The 16,473-nt window shown below is 43.5% G+C and overlaps 1 protein-coding gene across 12 annotated transcripts in view; it reads left to right on the top strand.

Annotated features, from left to right (window-relative positions):
* The window catches only part of LOC111868449 (centrosome-associated protein CEP250), a 119,668-nt gene extending 103,487 nt beyond the window's left edge, over positions 1-16,181 (top strand). For 9 of the 12 annotated variants that reach the window (XM_023859092.2, XM_023859088.1, XM_023859091.2 and 6 more), the window contains 9 exons: positions 124-276; positions 744-1,205; positions 2,039-2,235; positions 3,019-4,348; positions 6,649-6,747; positions 8,107-8,349; positions 9,348-9,455; positions 11,331-11,545; positions 14,988-16,181. In XM_023859092.2, the coding sequence (XP_023714860.1) occupies positions 124-276; positions 744-1,205; positions 2,039-2,235; positions 3,019-4,348; positions 6,649-6,747; positions 8,107-8,349; positions 9,348-9,455; positions 11,331-11,417 (2,679 nt within the window). In that variant the 3' untranslated portion in view covers positions 11,418-11,545; positions 14,988-16,181. Of the gene's footprint in view, positions 1-123; positions 277-743; positions 1,206-2,038; positions 2,236-3,018; positions 4,349-6,648; positions 6,748-8,106; positions 8,350-9,347; positions 9,456-11,330; positions 11,546-12,503; positions 12,845-14,987 lie in introns of all 12 variants that reach the window. The other 3 variants (XM_023859082.1, XM_023859084.1, XM_023859089.1) reach the window with 3 other exon arrangements.
* The last annotated feature ends 292 nt before the right edge of the window (positions 16,182-16,473 follow it).

Below are 16,473 nucleotides of genomic sequence, written 5' to 3'. Positions count from 1 at the left end.
CAGTCTCACCTCACCCCAAGAAAAAAAACGTAAACGGATTGCATTTCCTCGCAGAATAAGTACAGGTTTTTAGACGATAATGTACCGTGATAGAGTGTAAAGGTGTTGCTGCTTGTAATGCAGGAGATACGGAATGAGGAGCTCAAGGACCGCCTGCTGGAACTCTCCAAGACGTCCTCCAGCACTGCAGACCGGTGTTGTCTGCAGCAAGTTCTCGTGCTGCTGGAGAACTACGAGACGCGCATAGAGGAGGTACCGCAGGACAGCCCGACCGGGGTAACCAAACATATGGTTATGTTTCGATAACGTGCATGCATTTGTTTCGTACTCAGTAGGTCCTGGATTAAAATTTCGGCGCTGAGGCAGGTGATTCTGAAGAGGATTTTTGTGTCTCCTTATTATCTCCGTACAAACGTTGGAAAATACGACAATTAAAATAATTCACGACCGCCTCCTTCCATATGAATACATAATACTTACGTGTATATATGTGCATACATACACGCACACATACGTACATAAAGCAGACAAGCAAATGTCTGAAGCTTATAAAATCTTGTCAGGCTATCAGCTGTGTGGGTTAAAAATCACAGACGACCCTACCTGTCCCTGTAACGTCTGTTTTTTTTTTTTAACCAACTGGTAATCCATGAAGATTTTAACAAATTTTTACCTCTCCAAAAGTGCTTAAAATTTTATGAGTGGAAACATGTTATAAATTAAAGAAACGTGTTTGTTTACAGGGTAGAGCACTGCGAAATCCATCGGAGACGGCCGGTATCAATGATTCTTCGAAATTGACGAGCAGAATCATAGCAACGGTTCTCCCTTTTATTGACCAAAGCGTTGACACAGACAAGAACAGCAATGACAGAGAAGGAGACGAAATCAAGAAGCAACTAAAGAATGCTGAATGTTTGCAAGAGAGTGGAATATTCGAAGATGTTGAATATAACTCTCAAGGAACTCAGACTGACAGTATGGACGTAGAGCCTTTAGTTGGAGAAGGCAAGACCTGTGTCGTGGGGGATCTAAGTGCAGAGATCCAGAGGCTGAACCAGTTCCGGGAACGTGTGGAAGAGGCCGGAAACTGTTGCGGCAACAGGAAGTTGCTCCGGGTGGGCGAAGGAAGGGTAGACGAGCCACCTCCCCAGCAGAAGGAGCTGCAATATTGTCGGGAGCGACTACAGCTGCTGGAGGACAAGGTGAGCTGAGGCTGTGTTCAAACTGGTAAGACTATATCATTTTAGCCTACTTTCCCTTATTTTTTAAAAAATAAAAGGATTATGATATCACCTCGCCGTCTGAAGAATGCCGTCTTCTGCTTGGAAGAAACATGTAGATATAGTGTAAACTACACGTAGATCTAAATGCCGCCACATCCCAGAAGACGGCATTCTTCATTGTCACCGCCGTGAGATCATCTAGCTGCCTGTGTCTGTATGCCTGCCCATAATTTTTTCGTTTTCTCTGCGGTCCGTGTTGTGTTAAGGAGGCTTATGAGATGACTTCGCTCTCTGTGCATCCCCTTAATTATTTTTTCTGCTGTCCGAATAGTATCAAAGGAAAGTGCTTATTATAATGGTTCGGGTTTCAGTAAAAATGAGACATTTCTTGGCCTACTATTCAAGAAGCTGAAACTGGAGTTGTATTAGTTTACAGAATAGAAATTATCCTGCTGCCATACTGACGGTGATGACAGCATCCTCAGTGGACAGACACTTAATCTTTAAAGACTAAATTTCTTCTAAATAAATATATAAATCCAGTTCGTACCTCACAGGAAACATATTACATCCCCGGTAAAAATATCAACCGGTTAATGCTGTTCAGAAAAACAGTCACTGTTTATTGTGAGAACCACACGAACACACAGATGCACTCAGTGGGCAGAGTGCAGTTTCAGTACTCCTATGTTAAATCAGATGGTACAAAATATTTGGCTTTATAAAGTGTTGATCCAGGCGTATGAGAGTGAGCGGCCTTCTAAAATGTTGGCGGAAAGTCAAAGGAAACATGGCCCTATGCGTTGTTTCAGGTCCTCGTGTATGAGAGCAATGGGGAATTACAGACGCGCCTCCTTGCAGAGCGCCTGCAGAGGGAAGTTCTTCTGTCCGCGCAAGTTAAGGACCTCACAGCCAAAGTCCAGCATTTCGTCGTCGAAAACAGGCGCCTGGAGGAAGAGAAGTGTGAGTTTGAGGAGGCCGAGAATGACACGCGTCTCAAGTGTCAGAAGTAAGCAACACGTCTTTTTTTGTACCACTTTTTGCATAAATCGCTGGGGCTGGCATTCCCTCAGTACAGTAGTGTTTATGTGCATGAACTATAGTGTGTTACTAAAAGTGTTTCATTCTGATTGCTGTTACTTTGCGGAACTATTGTGTCCGCTTTTCCAAAATCTAGAAATGAATTCACTGGCTCGTGAAACTGTCAATATAAGAACACACAGGGACAGTTTGGGTAGAATGATAGAAGACTCGCTAGAAAGAAAATTTCTAAACATAACTTCACGAGACAGAAATCTGTAGAAAGAACTAGAACATAATGGTGGGATGAACAGCAATTTCACTGTTAAAGGAACAGATCTAGAATCTTCAGATGACTGTAATGATGACGATTAAAATATTACATAGTGATATTAAGAGTTATATATAAGCTTATATAGCATTCTTGCATGTAAAATCATAGTCTCCATAGAGTCTTCCCATGGTAGTAACCACTCTGAAACGCTTATATCGATATAATTTTAAATATTTCGATGTAAATTATTGGGATCTCTCAATAATTTGTTCATGTGTACAGTGTACCCGTTGGTCCATAAGTAAACTCTCTGAGTTTCAACCAGTGACTTCTCCTAGCCGATTAAGTACGTAATGGGATCGCAATAGACGACAGTCCTCAAAGCCTTCAAATAATGCCAGTCTGTCAAATTCGCAAATCCTCCTCTCAGGATGGGCCATGTTCCGTATTTTCAGTACAGTTGTGTCCAAGGTTAATATTGCTAATTGTGTTTTGTAGGTTGGAAGTGAAGCTGGCCGCTTTGAGCGAGAAGAAGGCCGACCTTCAGACTCAGTTGCAACAAGAACGCCGCACCATTAACAGGCTGAGGAGCACACTCTCCGAAAGCGAGAGGAAGGAGCAGGAGTCTAAGGCCCAGTTGAACTACTTCGAGGCCCTTGTTAACAAGTATGAACAAAGAAACTATGATTTGGAAGAGCGCGAGGTGGAGCTGAGACATCGCTTGGAGATGCTGGAGAATTCCATGCCCGTCCTTCTAATGTGGAACATGTGGAGACTCATGCAGAACACAGAAATCTCCCGCGTTGAAGTCACCGACGCCATGTCCAGCGCATTAGTAAAGGCGAGCACTGGCAGCTGCGTTGGTGATAGTGACGGAAGCGTACTAAATACCTCGCTTCAATTGTCAGTTAGAAGGTGCCCTGCTTACCCTGACGTAGTTCACTCGTCCAGACTTCGAGATGTCGAACAGGAACAAGAAAAAACACTGGCAGAGCGTCATGAAACAGAGAACACATGGCGAACAACAGAAGAATGGCTTCGGTCCAGGCTTCAATTCCTAGAAGCTCAGACAGGGCTTATGAACGTAGAAATTCAGCGATATAAAGAGTCTGAAGATAAATATAAGAAGAGAATCTCAGAACTGGAAAATGAGTTTTATATCATGAAGAATGGCTCACAGGTGACAAGTAATAAAGCATCGGACCCAGCACACAAGACGAGAGCAGAGACTGAATTAAATCAGAACCAACCGATGGAGGTTAGGTCTGTCAAATGTGGAGAACTGGGATGTGAGAGAAAGCTGCAAGAACTATTACAATCTGAAGCTGACATGAAAAAACTAATCAGTGAACTTGAGACAAAGGAAAGGGCATATATGGAGACACTGCAGCAAGCAGATGAACTGTGGTCCGATATGGAAAACTCGTACAAGAAACGCATTTCTAAAGCCGAAGACAATGAGTCTATGTTGAGAGAGAAAGTTAGGAAATTAGAAGAGATCGAGACGAAACTCCGGGAGGCGTTCCAACACGACGAAGAGAATGAGATGCTACTGGAAAAGATCCAGAATATGGAGAAAAGTGGGAAGATGTTCACGGAAAAAATTCGCATACTTAAAACCGAGAAAGATCAGCTTATTGAGGAAATAAACCAGCTTCGTGACGCACTCCAGACTGTGCAAAATGAGCTGGAAGGGACAAAGAAAATGGTGGCACGTCCAATGAAAGAAGAGCTCCTGAAGGAACGCAAACTTTCTAAAACGTTACAGAACGAGATCACCAAATTGGAAAGAGAATTGCGAGACAAGTCGAACGCCCAGCAGGCACAGGTGGGTAGTGGTTGTGCCACTGAAGCAAACAATATATATATAGTGAAACCTCAGTAATTCGGAATTCGCGATAATCTGTACAGCTGTCTCCTTTCTTGTGTGTTACGACCTTGATGATCACATTGCCACGATGAAGAACACTACAAAAGTGGAACACAAACCAAAATTTATTTTCTAACACTCTTTCAGTAATACATAGGCTACTCAAGACTGATGTCAAAACTTAGATCCTTGCATTTTATGACAAACAAATCTGTTTTATGATATGCATTCTTAGTTTCAAAATGAAGTTGTATTGCCTAAAAATCAAGCGAAGACCATTTCATATCTGAGTTTGAGGTTTTCATGGCGGTGACTATGAAGAATTCCGTCTTCTGGGATGAGGCGCCGTGTAGGTATTGTGTAAACCGACGCTTCGGAGGAAGGTATCGCCTCCATCTTCAGGGTGTGAAAATACGCGGGAGAGTAACCAGCCTCAGCAGGTGGCTGCAGCTCATGCTGGTGCCTCCCTCGCGTATTTTCACACCCAGAAAATTGATGCGATACTTTCCTCCGAAACGTCGGTTTACACAATATCTACACGACACCACAACCCAGAAGACGGCATTCTTCACATTTTCAGTTGCACTTCTATAATTCGGACTTTCACTAATTTGGATAAGGGTGTGCTCCCAATTAGTCCGAATTAGTGAGGTCTTACTGTGTATATATATAAAATATATTTGCTTATAAGCAAAGCAACGATAAGGAGAATATCTCCAGCATATATGCCATGATGTAACAACTGCCGAGCCCTTATAGCTACTCAAATCACATGAAATTTGGACACGACAAAATTATAAAAAGGTCGCGGGAACGAATACCGATGAGTTGGATTTTTTTTTCAATTGACCTAATCCTTCCAGCCGCACTATGGCCCTGGGGTCGACTCAGCCTCTAACATAAATGAGTACCAGGAATATTCCTGAGGGTAAAGACAGGCAGGAGCGTAAGGCTGACAACCTTACCGCCATCTGTGAGCCGATTGTCTAAAAAATGTGAAAACCTCAACATCTCGCAAACCTCTGGGCCTCCACGGCCTGTTACAGGGATACATTTATTTATTTTTATGCTATAAATATATTTCGCATATAATTTGAAATAATTTCTTCGAGATATGTTGTTTCATTCTATTTCTTATGTGTGCCACTGTAAGAATGTCAGTTCTCATCAAAGAACGCCCTGTCCTCCTTTAGAGACGATAAGTGCAGCAGAATGGCGGAATATGTGCGCAGCGCGCATGCGCCATTGCCGCTAAGTGTTGGGCCTTCATTTTGAGGGATGAGACGCCCATCTGGATTGCCTTCTTCCACGGACGGGTTATTGAGTCATTTCTTACTAATAAGTTTTCTTTTAATTCGCTTAGTGGGGGGTGGAGTCCACCTGGGTCCACTCGGTACGGCGGCCACTGATTGGCCTATTGTAGCTTGCCCCGGGTAATTACGATGTTGTAGAATTTGGTGGAATGAAGATTGGCAGAGGAAACCGAAGTACTCGGAGAAAACCTGCCCCAGCGCCACTTTGTCCACCACAAATCCAACTTGACCAGACCCGGGATCGAACCCGGGTCGCCGCGGTGAGAAGCTAGCGACTAACCGCTTAAGCTATGCCGCGGCCTATTAATAAGTTAGCTAGAAGGCTAATCAATTATAAAGTCAGTTAATATTAGTCACTGATTTATTCCAGCCGTCTTACAGTGCATACACTCATCCACCTCACTCTCCACTCCTGCACTACATGTGCGTATGTGAGTATAACAGACGCAGTCACAGGAGCAAGACACAACACAAAGCACAATACACACACGAAAGTAGGAAGAATACTCCGATAGAAGAAGATAGGTGTGACTCGCGTATTGAGATTCGACGTAGGGATAAAAAAATCCTGAACAGTTTTAATATTTAATATTTATCAATATATATGATGAACATATATTTTAGTATGAAGACAGCAAGGCATGCAGTGAAGTAGTTTTACGTAAATCAAAAGCACCTGAAGATGGCACCTTTGTGCCGAAACATGTAGTGCGGGAGTTAGGAGTGAAGTGGATGAGTGTATGCACTGTAAGACGGCTGGAATAAATCATGGACATAAATCAGTGCAACAGGACGCTAAAATATAACATTATTAATATTAGTCACACTATCAGTTTTTTCAATGTTTCCTTCTGTGCTTTAATGCACTAATTTATTACGAAAAAATTAATGCCATAAGAAATGTATATATGTATTGAAGCCCCTACATCAATCTTATTATTTCAGATAAATGGTCTCAAAATGCAACTAAGTAAAACATCGCGAGAACTGGTGGACTTGGAGTGTACCAACGGCGAGCTGAAAGAAGAAGTGGAAACATTGGAGGTCAGGAACTCTTGTATCCTTCATTATGTTTGTATACGGGCATATTTGCACAACTGCAGAAATGCAGATGGCATCCACGCATGCGCCGGAAACTGGCTTCCTGTTTATTCGTTAAGGCTGACTTATTCATGGGTCATTTAACGGCTCAGTGGCAGGCCCTTCGAGTATTTATTGCCAATCCAGCTATTATGAAAACAAAATTTTCACGATGAAATATAACTATTTTTTTTTCATTTGGAAATTATTGATAGTTTAGCGACGGTTTATGGGCCACAGGGTTGGGGTTCGTTTCCTGGCAGGGGCAAGAGATTTTTTTTTTCCCCCACAGCATTCAGACAAGATCAGGGCCCCAACTTTCCTCTTATCCAATGGGTAACCGGAGCTATTTCCACGGGATCAAAGCTTCCGGGGAGTGAACCTGCTCACTCACCTCCATCTAGCGCCGAGGGCAAGAATGGTGACGATGTACCTCTACTTATCCACACTTCTTCGTGGCATAGTGCCCAATTAATTAAGCACAGGGACAACTTCCTTTTCTTTGTTTAATTTAGCCACTAGTTGTAAGGAACATTAATAGTGAAGCACCTTCAAATTTTGAACTGTGTGAGCTCATGTTAACCGTACACCTTTCTTCCAAATATTTTGAATGCATATGATCTTATGTCTTCTGTCCTTGTAAGACTGCATGTGGTGTTGTTTATTTTCTTTCATTTTCAACATTATTATAAATACTAATTACTTATATTCATCTCATGATTCTACAGTGATATCCACAACATTAAGCTTCGAATTTTATTGTCATTATTAAAACTCAGAGGGCAACTGCTTAATTTCCCGTCCATGTAGTTATAATTTTTTTCCCTTTGTCGGTACAGCCCCAATTTGGGCCTTGGCCTACCTCCATGAAACTCTCCATTTCACTTCGATTTACTAGATCTTAGACATTTGGTAGGATTACTTGGGCGGGTGATCAGCTCGTCGCAAGGCCTCTACCTGTACACAAACACAGAAAAGCACACACACAAACACCAAACATCCATGCCTTGAGCGGTATTCGAACCCACGATCCCGATTTCCGAGCGAGAGAAGACAGTGCATGCCTTAGACCGCTTGGCTACGGTGACCGGCGGTTTGTATTATAGTGTTTGTTATTTATTTAAGGGGGAACTCTAAATATTAAGGCACGGTCAAGGATATGGGTCTATTACATTATTACTGGAGCGTATAAGTGTTAATATTGTCTTCAGTCAAAATCGAGTTATATGTGAAAATATCGTTTTTCGGTTTACGTAGGCCAGTTACGTTTATATAAAAACATGTCTAAATGTGCTTCACAGGGATTTGTGATTGACATTGCAGGCTAAGATCTCGGAACTGAAGGCAGTTATTGAACAACAGAAGCAGAATGAAGAAAAAGTAATCATTAAAATGTCGCAGACCATCCTACAGAAAGAACAGGAGCTGGAGGAGGCAAAGCGAGAGATGAGATACTCACAGACTCCTAACGCCCAGGAGGAGCTGAACCAGGTAGACAAGTCTGTTCTGCAAGATCTCGGACGAAAGGTCATCAGGACAGAAGAAACCCTAAAACCAGAAGCATCGGTAAAGAACGACAGCAACAATTTGGCATGCATTTTCATACAAAGTGATTTAAGATTCATTATGTGCCAGTGAATAACAATTCAGAAATATATAAAATCGCTTGCAGTAACCCGGCCAATGAACTAACCTGATGTGTGTATAGAAGATAAATATGAATACCTCAGAACGTACTGAAATATATCATGTTCTTATTTTATTTATAGCTCAATAATTTATTTTAACGCAACAGTAGAGTCAAAGATATAATTCACACTGATAGTGGGAGAAAAATCGGCGTCCTGCTCTTTTACCCCACCTACAATGCATGCACTGTCTATATCGGCAGCTGTGGGAGAGGGGAAAGCAAGTTGGGGGAGATAGCAGCTAGGCAAACGGGTGGGGGGAAACCTGTGTCGATTCTTTCGTTGACTCGAATATAGTACGCCCGTCTGAAGAAACATCCATGATGTATGCATGTATATTCCTGCCGTACAAGGAAGAAACACCAATAGTGGCAGATTAGACAGACCGCCTGCTCCCCCATTTTATCCCCAGACGCCCTTCTACACCAAGAAAAAAAAATCCGAGAACTCAAAGACAGAGAGAGAGAGAGGGTAAAGCACGCCTGATGGGAGTGGCAGAAATCATGAGGAAGGGGAAATAGCCGTAGGGAGATGGGAGACAATCTGTGTTTATTCTTTCATTGATTATTGTTATATATTTTTTTTTCTTGTCACTACAGCCCGAGTGGGCTGTTCCATGAATTTCTCCGTTCAGTTCGGTTTTTCTAGATCTTACACATTCGGTAGGACACCTTGGGCGGGTGATCGGCTCGTCGCAAGGCCTGTGAGAATATAGGAAATTTTCTATGGTCAGCCCTCACTGTGCAACGAGTGTGGAGGATGACAGAAAGATCGCCTCGAGACTGGAAACGACTAATCTGCATACTAATTTCAGTACCTTGCTTTCTCGTCCGTAATTGTACGTGATTTTGTAACAATGAAAAATATCTGTCGCAGGAGCCGGAGAAAGCCAAGGAAGCGAGGCGGCAGCCCTCAGAAGGGCCACGTACAAAGCCCTGTGGGTGCAGATGCAGTTGTGAGAATGAGCAGCCTCCACCGGTTTCGGTGAGTATCAAAGCATAAAGATGCTCATTGCATAGAAGGCTTGTTGGGCTCCAAGGTTGGTCTGGCGCTGTGTACAGGCAAAAGGTAAAGTTGGGGACTGGATGTATAGATCCATATTTTCCTGACCTCGGCACTCGCTGGAGGTGAATGGTCAGTTTCACGCCCCCGCTGCTTTACCTCCGGTACCCACTGGATAGGAAGTTGGGTGGATCCCAGAAACGGTCTGGACGACATTAAGTGAAAATTCTTGTCCCCACCGGGACTCGAAATCCGACCCATTGGTCGTCCATCCCGAAGGCAGTCGCTATACCGACTGAGCTATCCCGGCTCTGGTCCATCAAGTGTAAGAAGTTTAGCAGGAGAATATAGACGTTTACCTTTACATGTTCCGGCAGGGCCGGGATAGCGCAGCCGGTATAGCGACTGGCTGCGGACTGGATGACTGAGGGTACGGAGTTTGAGCCCCGGTAGGGTCAAGAATTTTCTCCAAGTTATCCATACCGGTTCTGGGGCCCACCCAGCCTCCTATCCAATGGCTACGGGGACCTCTTTCCCCGGGGTAAGGCGGCAGGAGCGTGAAGATGACCACTCAGCTCCCACTAGTGCCTAGGTCAAGAAAACGTGGATCTATACATCCACTTTTCCATAGGCCTTTATGGCCTACTGCTTGATTAGTAAAGCGCAGGGACAAGTTTACCTTTTACTTTACATGTAGCGCCCACTGCTAGCCAACATCAGAAGGCGTAACAAGTGTCATAAAGAAATATTTGACATGCGTTTGAATGTGGGTTGTACTAAAGGAATGGAGATCGATAGGTTACTTCGGGCAAAATACCTTATGGATGTTTAAAAGTAATTAGTTAAAGGAAGTTGATAAATTGAAGGTCTTGTTGCGTAAGTAGAGGAACATGACCTCGTTTTCTACCTTTGGTTATGTAGTATATTTACAGGTTTTGCGATTTTGGCCTTACGTCCATTTGCCGCGGCGGTCCGGGTTCGATACCGGGTCTGGTCAAGTGGGATTTGCGGTGGACAATGTGGCGCTGGGGCAGGTTTTCTCCGAGTACTTCGGTTTCCCCTGCCAATCTTCATTCCACCAATTGCTCCACAATCACCCTCACCTATCATCTGAGGCTGGTACAATAGGCCAGAAGTGGCCGCAGTACAGGGGACTTAGTCCCATCCCACTAGCAATAAAAAAAATACGTCCGTTTGTGTTGTGATTATGCAATCCGGTGACGCACTCGTACGTTGTAGAATACGGCACGTGGTGTGGTGGATTGACAGTGACTGAATTGAGAGAGAATAAACGTGATTGAAAATAAGCAAACGTGGTTTGCTGATGTACAAGGGAGAGACAGCAAATAGGTCACAAATGTATATAAAACCGACTAGAAGATGTGATATTCGAACCTGGCAAAAACATTTATTTCTCGACAAATCCTAGAGAGAGTTGTGAAACGTTTTACGCGACAAACACTTCCTACCGTAAATATGAAATATTTCTTTAAGAATATCCTTTGCATTGAGTCCTTTTGGCCACAAGGAAACGCATAAGAGACCTCTGCTTTTCGGTGGTACACTCCTGAAGCACGGACACCATTTTGACCACTGAAACCAGTCTCTGAATATGCCCATGCGCGTCTGCTACCTAGACTGTACTGCTACCTAGTGGTACACATAGAGAACATATTACACCCATTACAGTTGTTTTACTTCCATTTGTTTCCCATTTACTTACTCTCCCTCGTAAAACTATTGTTAGACAGGTCTTAGTGCTTCCCTTCTTGATTATTTTCTCACCACACAGTCTGCTGAATGTACAATGTCATAAGAAGTGTACGACTCTCACTGAAACTCTGAAAATATTGGCAGACGACGAAGCAGAAGCCGGTCCTGAGGAGGTGGCTGCTTTCACAGACACTGCAACCGAAGGAGTCTAGCCATTGGAGACATTGCTGACGCCGGAAGTGGTGGGGGAACTGGGGCCGGAAGATGCTACACACACGCAACAGTTACAGGAAATCATGTTGGGAAGTGCATAAAAACAATTGGAAATAATGAGCCTACAGGACTGACACAGACAGGCGGTGAGTTTATGATGTTTACATGCACTTCCCATGAACTCTACAGCAGACAGATACACGTTCCTAGCCAGCTGATGAACACATCTGACATAAATAAGATCTAAAACTCTGCTACGATTTTATATTAATAAAATTATTGACTTTGTGGACAATATCCATCGTCTAGTTTTCTATTTGAAAAACAACGTTTCAGACACTGGACTCTGTCCGGAGATAGGGACTAGCTTCATCGATTTGGCCCAAGTGAGTAGGTTATTATCTATAGAATTTTTCCGTATTACCTTGGGACGAATGCCATGAATGTACGCTCCAGGGCACCACTACAGTTTCTTGCACCCATCTTCAAATTTGTGATTCATTATCACTGATTTATCTCATTCAGTGCTCGGTAATCTCTGCACTTTGCTCTACATCGTTACAGCAATATAATTATTTGTGGAAAGCGGCCCGCTAGAGCAACCGGGAAACTAAAACACTAAATCAGGAATCATATTGTCTACAAGCTACAAAGTCCTTAATATATATATATACCACGTATATATATAAATATGTGTATATATAACTATGTATACTATATTATATTATGCTGATCACAGTTGTTGAATGATGTAAGGCATGAACCGTCTTCGCCCATTCGAACACTGGGATCGTGGTTTCGATTCCCATTCGAAGCATGGATGTCTGTGTGCTTTTGTTCTGTGTTTATGTTGTTCTCTATGTAGGTGGCGGTCTTGCGACGGGCTAACACCCCCCTCCCCCCCGGTCCAAGGAATCCTACCGAATGTATATAGAGAAAGAAACTGAAAAAGCGGTCAAGGTCCACAAGGGCTGTAGAGCGATAGATAGATAGACCTCAAATCTTACATAGATATATAGGGGACTGATAGTGACTGATTTGTTCCGAACTGCTTTTGACGTTAAAATTTCAGTCCAATGTTAATGGAGGCAATATGTTTCGCAGTCTCTCGAAGTTCTGGAGCCTGAAGAAGGCCGTGTCAGACCTGCAGAGAAAGGTGGACGGTGACGGAGTATGCCTCATCTTTTCTCCTCCGTTAACGATATGGAGGACAGCTCCTTGTCCAACACTGCCCTGGAACTGCAAAATATGATGACAGCGCTGCAGAACAGTCTCGCTCTAAGGACAATATTACCATGGCCCTTGCGAACTATCTGCGCATGCGCCCTGGCGCGGAGGAATGTACGTCGCTTTACACCCTTTACACTGAGTCCCATCTTCTAGATCTGTTAAGGGATGTCGACAGCAGAGAGCTCCCTCAGTATCTCAAGAGTTCTGTGCGAGATGTGAGTACTGAGTCCCAACAAGTAGAGCAAGCGTCACCATACCTCCCTTCCTCATACGGATTAGGCTGAAGCCTGTTCCGATATCATAACCATACGTTGAATATCTCCTTATATGTTTACATCCCGCCCATCACAGTGGCCGCGCGCGGTCTAGGGCATGAACCGTCTTCGACCGCTCGAACACTGGAGTCGTGAGTTCGAATCCCACTAAAGGCATGGATGTCTGTGTGAGTTTATTTTATGTTTATGTTGTTCCATGTGTAGGTAGCGGCCTTGCGACGGTCTGATCCCCTTTCCAAGGAGTTCTAACGTCTGTGTATAGGATTAAGAAATTGAAAAGCGGTCAAGGTCCAAAGGACTGCAGTCATAGAAAGAAAGAGACAAAGAGAGATGTTTATATCACTTTGGTTTGTATCCAAGTGCTCAGAGTCTGTTATTGCCCAGCATGGGTTTAACTGTTCCTGCCTCTAAAAATATCTTCTTCCATATAATAGACAAATATTTTACCTCCTTTATATACTACACAGTACGTCAACAATGCAATAAGTTGTTCCTTTTGTCTTGCACTTACAATTTCGACCCTTGTTTCGGCCCTAAATGGCCATCTTCAGGTGCCTTACTATGCTAAAACTGCTACATTGCTCTAATATTGTCCATTCGACGCACTTGCAACTGCGCGCTTCATGGTTTAAAACGTCATACTCGTAGTCAATTGGTATGCGCTAAAATAGCACACCCTGTAGTGCACTTAATTTAAATCAATAAAATTTGTTATTGAAATTTTCTTTAAATTTTGTAAAATTCTTATTACACCTCACAAGGGGCGTCGTGCACTTGGTTTGATTTGTATTCTTTTCTTCAGATATTTTATTTCGGCAACCTGTTTTTCTATTCGTCAGCCCATTGTTGTATTACGTCTGCAATCTGTAATATTGCCCCTTGCTTGTGCGTTATCCCCTCTAGTAGCGTGTGGTGTTGTCTTCACTTGTTGTTTAGCTCCTTCCATATATGTTCCTTTGTAATTTCTGTCTAATATACTACGAGTATATTGCTTGGCATTTACAATTGTACTTCCCCCATTTAATATTCCTTGTCTTACGAACGTGTAAAGTTACCTTCAGTCAACCAGCTGCCAGTAAATCATACTGTAAGGCCGCGCCATAGCTCAAGCGGTTAGTTGCTGGCTTCCCACCGCGGCGGCCCGGGTTCGATCCCTGGTCTGGACAAGTGGGATTTGTGGTGGACAAAGTGGTGCTGGGGCAGGTTTTCTCCGAGTACTTCGGTTTCCCTTGCCAATCTTTATTCCACCAATTGCTCCACAATCACCCTCACCTATCATCTGGGGATGATACAATAGGCCAGAAGTGGCCGCAGTACAAGGGACTCAGTCCCGCCCCACCAAGTAATAAAAAATCATACTGTAACGAGATACAGTCTGACCAAGTTTCTGGAGAGTACGACGCCCACCAAAGGAGATACCCTGCCGTTGAAGATCACTGTTTTGTCCTTACGTCATTGTATCAGTTTGCAATAATTCGTAGATTAGTACCGGATGGATAACAGCTGAGCTCTTCACAAATAATAGTTATTTTTCCCCAATTGATAATTAAGGGAAACATAGTTTGTTCATGTAAGATTTGAGGTTGCTTGTACCGGTTCTCACGGTCTCTTCACTTGCGGATTTCTTATTTTTCCTTCTACCCTGAAGATGGAGGCGATACGTTCCTCTGAAACGTCGTTTAACACCACATGTGCACGGTGCCATATCCCAGAAGACTGCTTTCTTCATAGTATGATCATCCTTACCTGCCTACGAGTTTGTTGGCCGCGGTTCGATTACTCGTTGTCACGTCCATAATCAAGATAATCAAGCCGAGACCCACCCAGGCTCCTGCGAAATGGGCCCAGGGCCCTGTGTCCCTGAGAGCAATGTGACCAGACCCTGAAACTGAGCACTCGTCTTCATGTAATTCGGAGGTTAAAAATGAATTAATCCGTAGGTTTACTTCTCTCCCACGAGTCTTCATAAGGTAGTTCGTAACCAACTACAGGGACAACTTTATTTTTAGCAGACTACCTCCAGAACTAAAACCTAAATCCGAGGAACTGCTGACATTAATATTCATAGGTTTATGTCCAACAGGCGGTGACTTGGTCTGTCCACCTCTTGACGCCATGATCACGCTGACGGTGAAACCGAAGGGTCAAGATGGAGGCGCCGTGGCATGACCTCAGACACCAAGGCATTCCACATCATGACAGGACCCTCAACCTCGCGGAGTTCAGAGTTCCCTTGGCATGAATCAGTCTTCAGGTTTTACTCGTGTGGGACCAGACAGCTTGCTGTTTGGATGAGATGTGCCCTAGGAAGTCATATCTAGGGCTTTGAGGTAACGTGCTGGAGGTACTCAAGGCAGTTCAGTCAGGCTGGAGGATCAAGGTTCTGCTCCCGAGAGGTGCACAGATTTATCCTTTGCCACCGTGTCCAGACTTTCTCTGAGGACCATCCAGCCTTCTGTGTAGTGGATGCCACAAATTCCTTCCCTGGGCGTAAATCAATCAGATCATGAAGCTGACCGTTGCTGTCTGTGCAGAACAGAGGTTAAGAATGCAGCTTGCCGTCCAACACTTCTGAACATGTATAGGGAGTGTTACAGCTAAGAAACTGTGCCGATTTGCGGAGGCTTGAACACGTGTCCGTGTTTCAGATTTTTTGTGCACAAAGTTTGAAGTCAATTCCTCAACAGGGCTCTCATGCAGCTTCTGGATCCCAGTTGTGAGATCATAGCGAGTGTTCGCGCTTACCTCTCGAGGAAGCTCTTCCGAAACAGCCCGATTCGTTCGTACGGGAAACGGAAAACGAGAAGGAGGTTATGAACATGCAGTATAAATGGCATTCCCCTCGTGGACCCCACCACGAGTACGAAATACGTCTGAAAAATCTAGTCCACTGTAGATAATTGAATATCGACCACGAAAATACGATGAGAGATTTTTCCTATTTTTATACGAATTTGTAATTAAATTGTCGTGTATATATTAGACTTAGCTGTTTACTGCCAGCACAGACTGGAACCCATGGACATTACATTACTGCATTATATATATACATATGTGATCTGTATTAAATATAGCTTTATAAACATACTAGTGATTTATAACATCAGATAATTACAGTCATTATAACTTCAGAATTTAGCTCTAATTTTAACGACTAAGCATGTGTGTTTCTTAGTTGAATTTTGTACAACATATCAATTGTTTCTGTGCCACATTATTGTTACAGCGAAAGACGTATAATAAAGTTACAGTTTCATCATACGCCGAGTAAAGAAAATATTACCTGTTTCATTTTAAGTTTCTGTCATCCACATTCTTGTTATCATTACTCGATCCCTGACTCAAACATAGACTGGCTTCCCACCGCGGCGGCCCGGGTTCCATCCCGGGTCTGGTAAAGTGGGATTTGTGGTGGACAACGTGGCGCTGGGGCAAGTTTTCTCCAAGTACTTCAGTTTCCCCTGCTAATCTTCATTGCACCAATTGCTCCACAATCACCCTCACCTATCATCTGGGGCTGGTACAATAGGCCAGAAGTGGCCGCAGTGCAAGGGACTTAGTCCCAACCC

The sequence above is a fragment of the Cryptotermes secundus genome, unplaced genomic scaffold, assembly GCF_002891405.2.
Source record: "Cryptotermes secundus unplaced genomic scaffold, Csec_1.0 scaffold106, whole genome shotgun sequence".
Taxonomy (NCBI): Eukaryota; Metazoa; Arthropoda; class Insecta; order Blattodea; family Kalotermitidae; genus Cryptotermes; species Cryptotermes secundus.
This window is presented reverse-complemented; position numbering and strand designations above follow the sequence as displayed.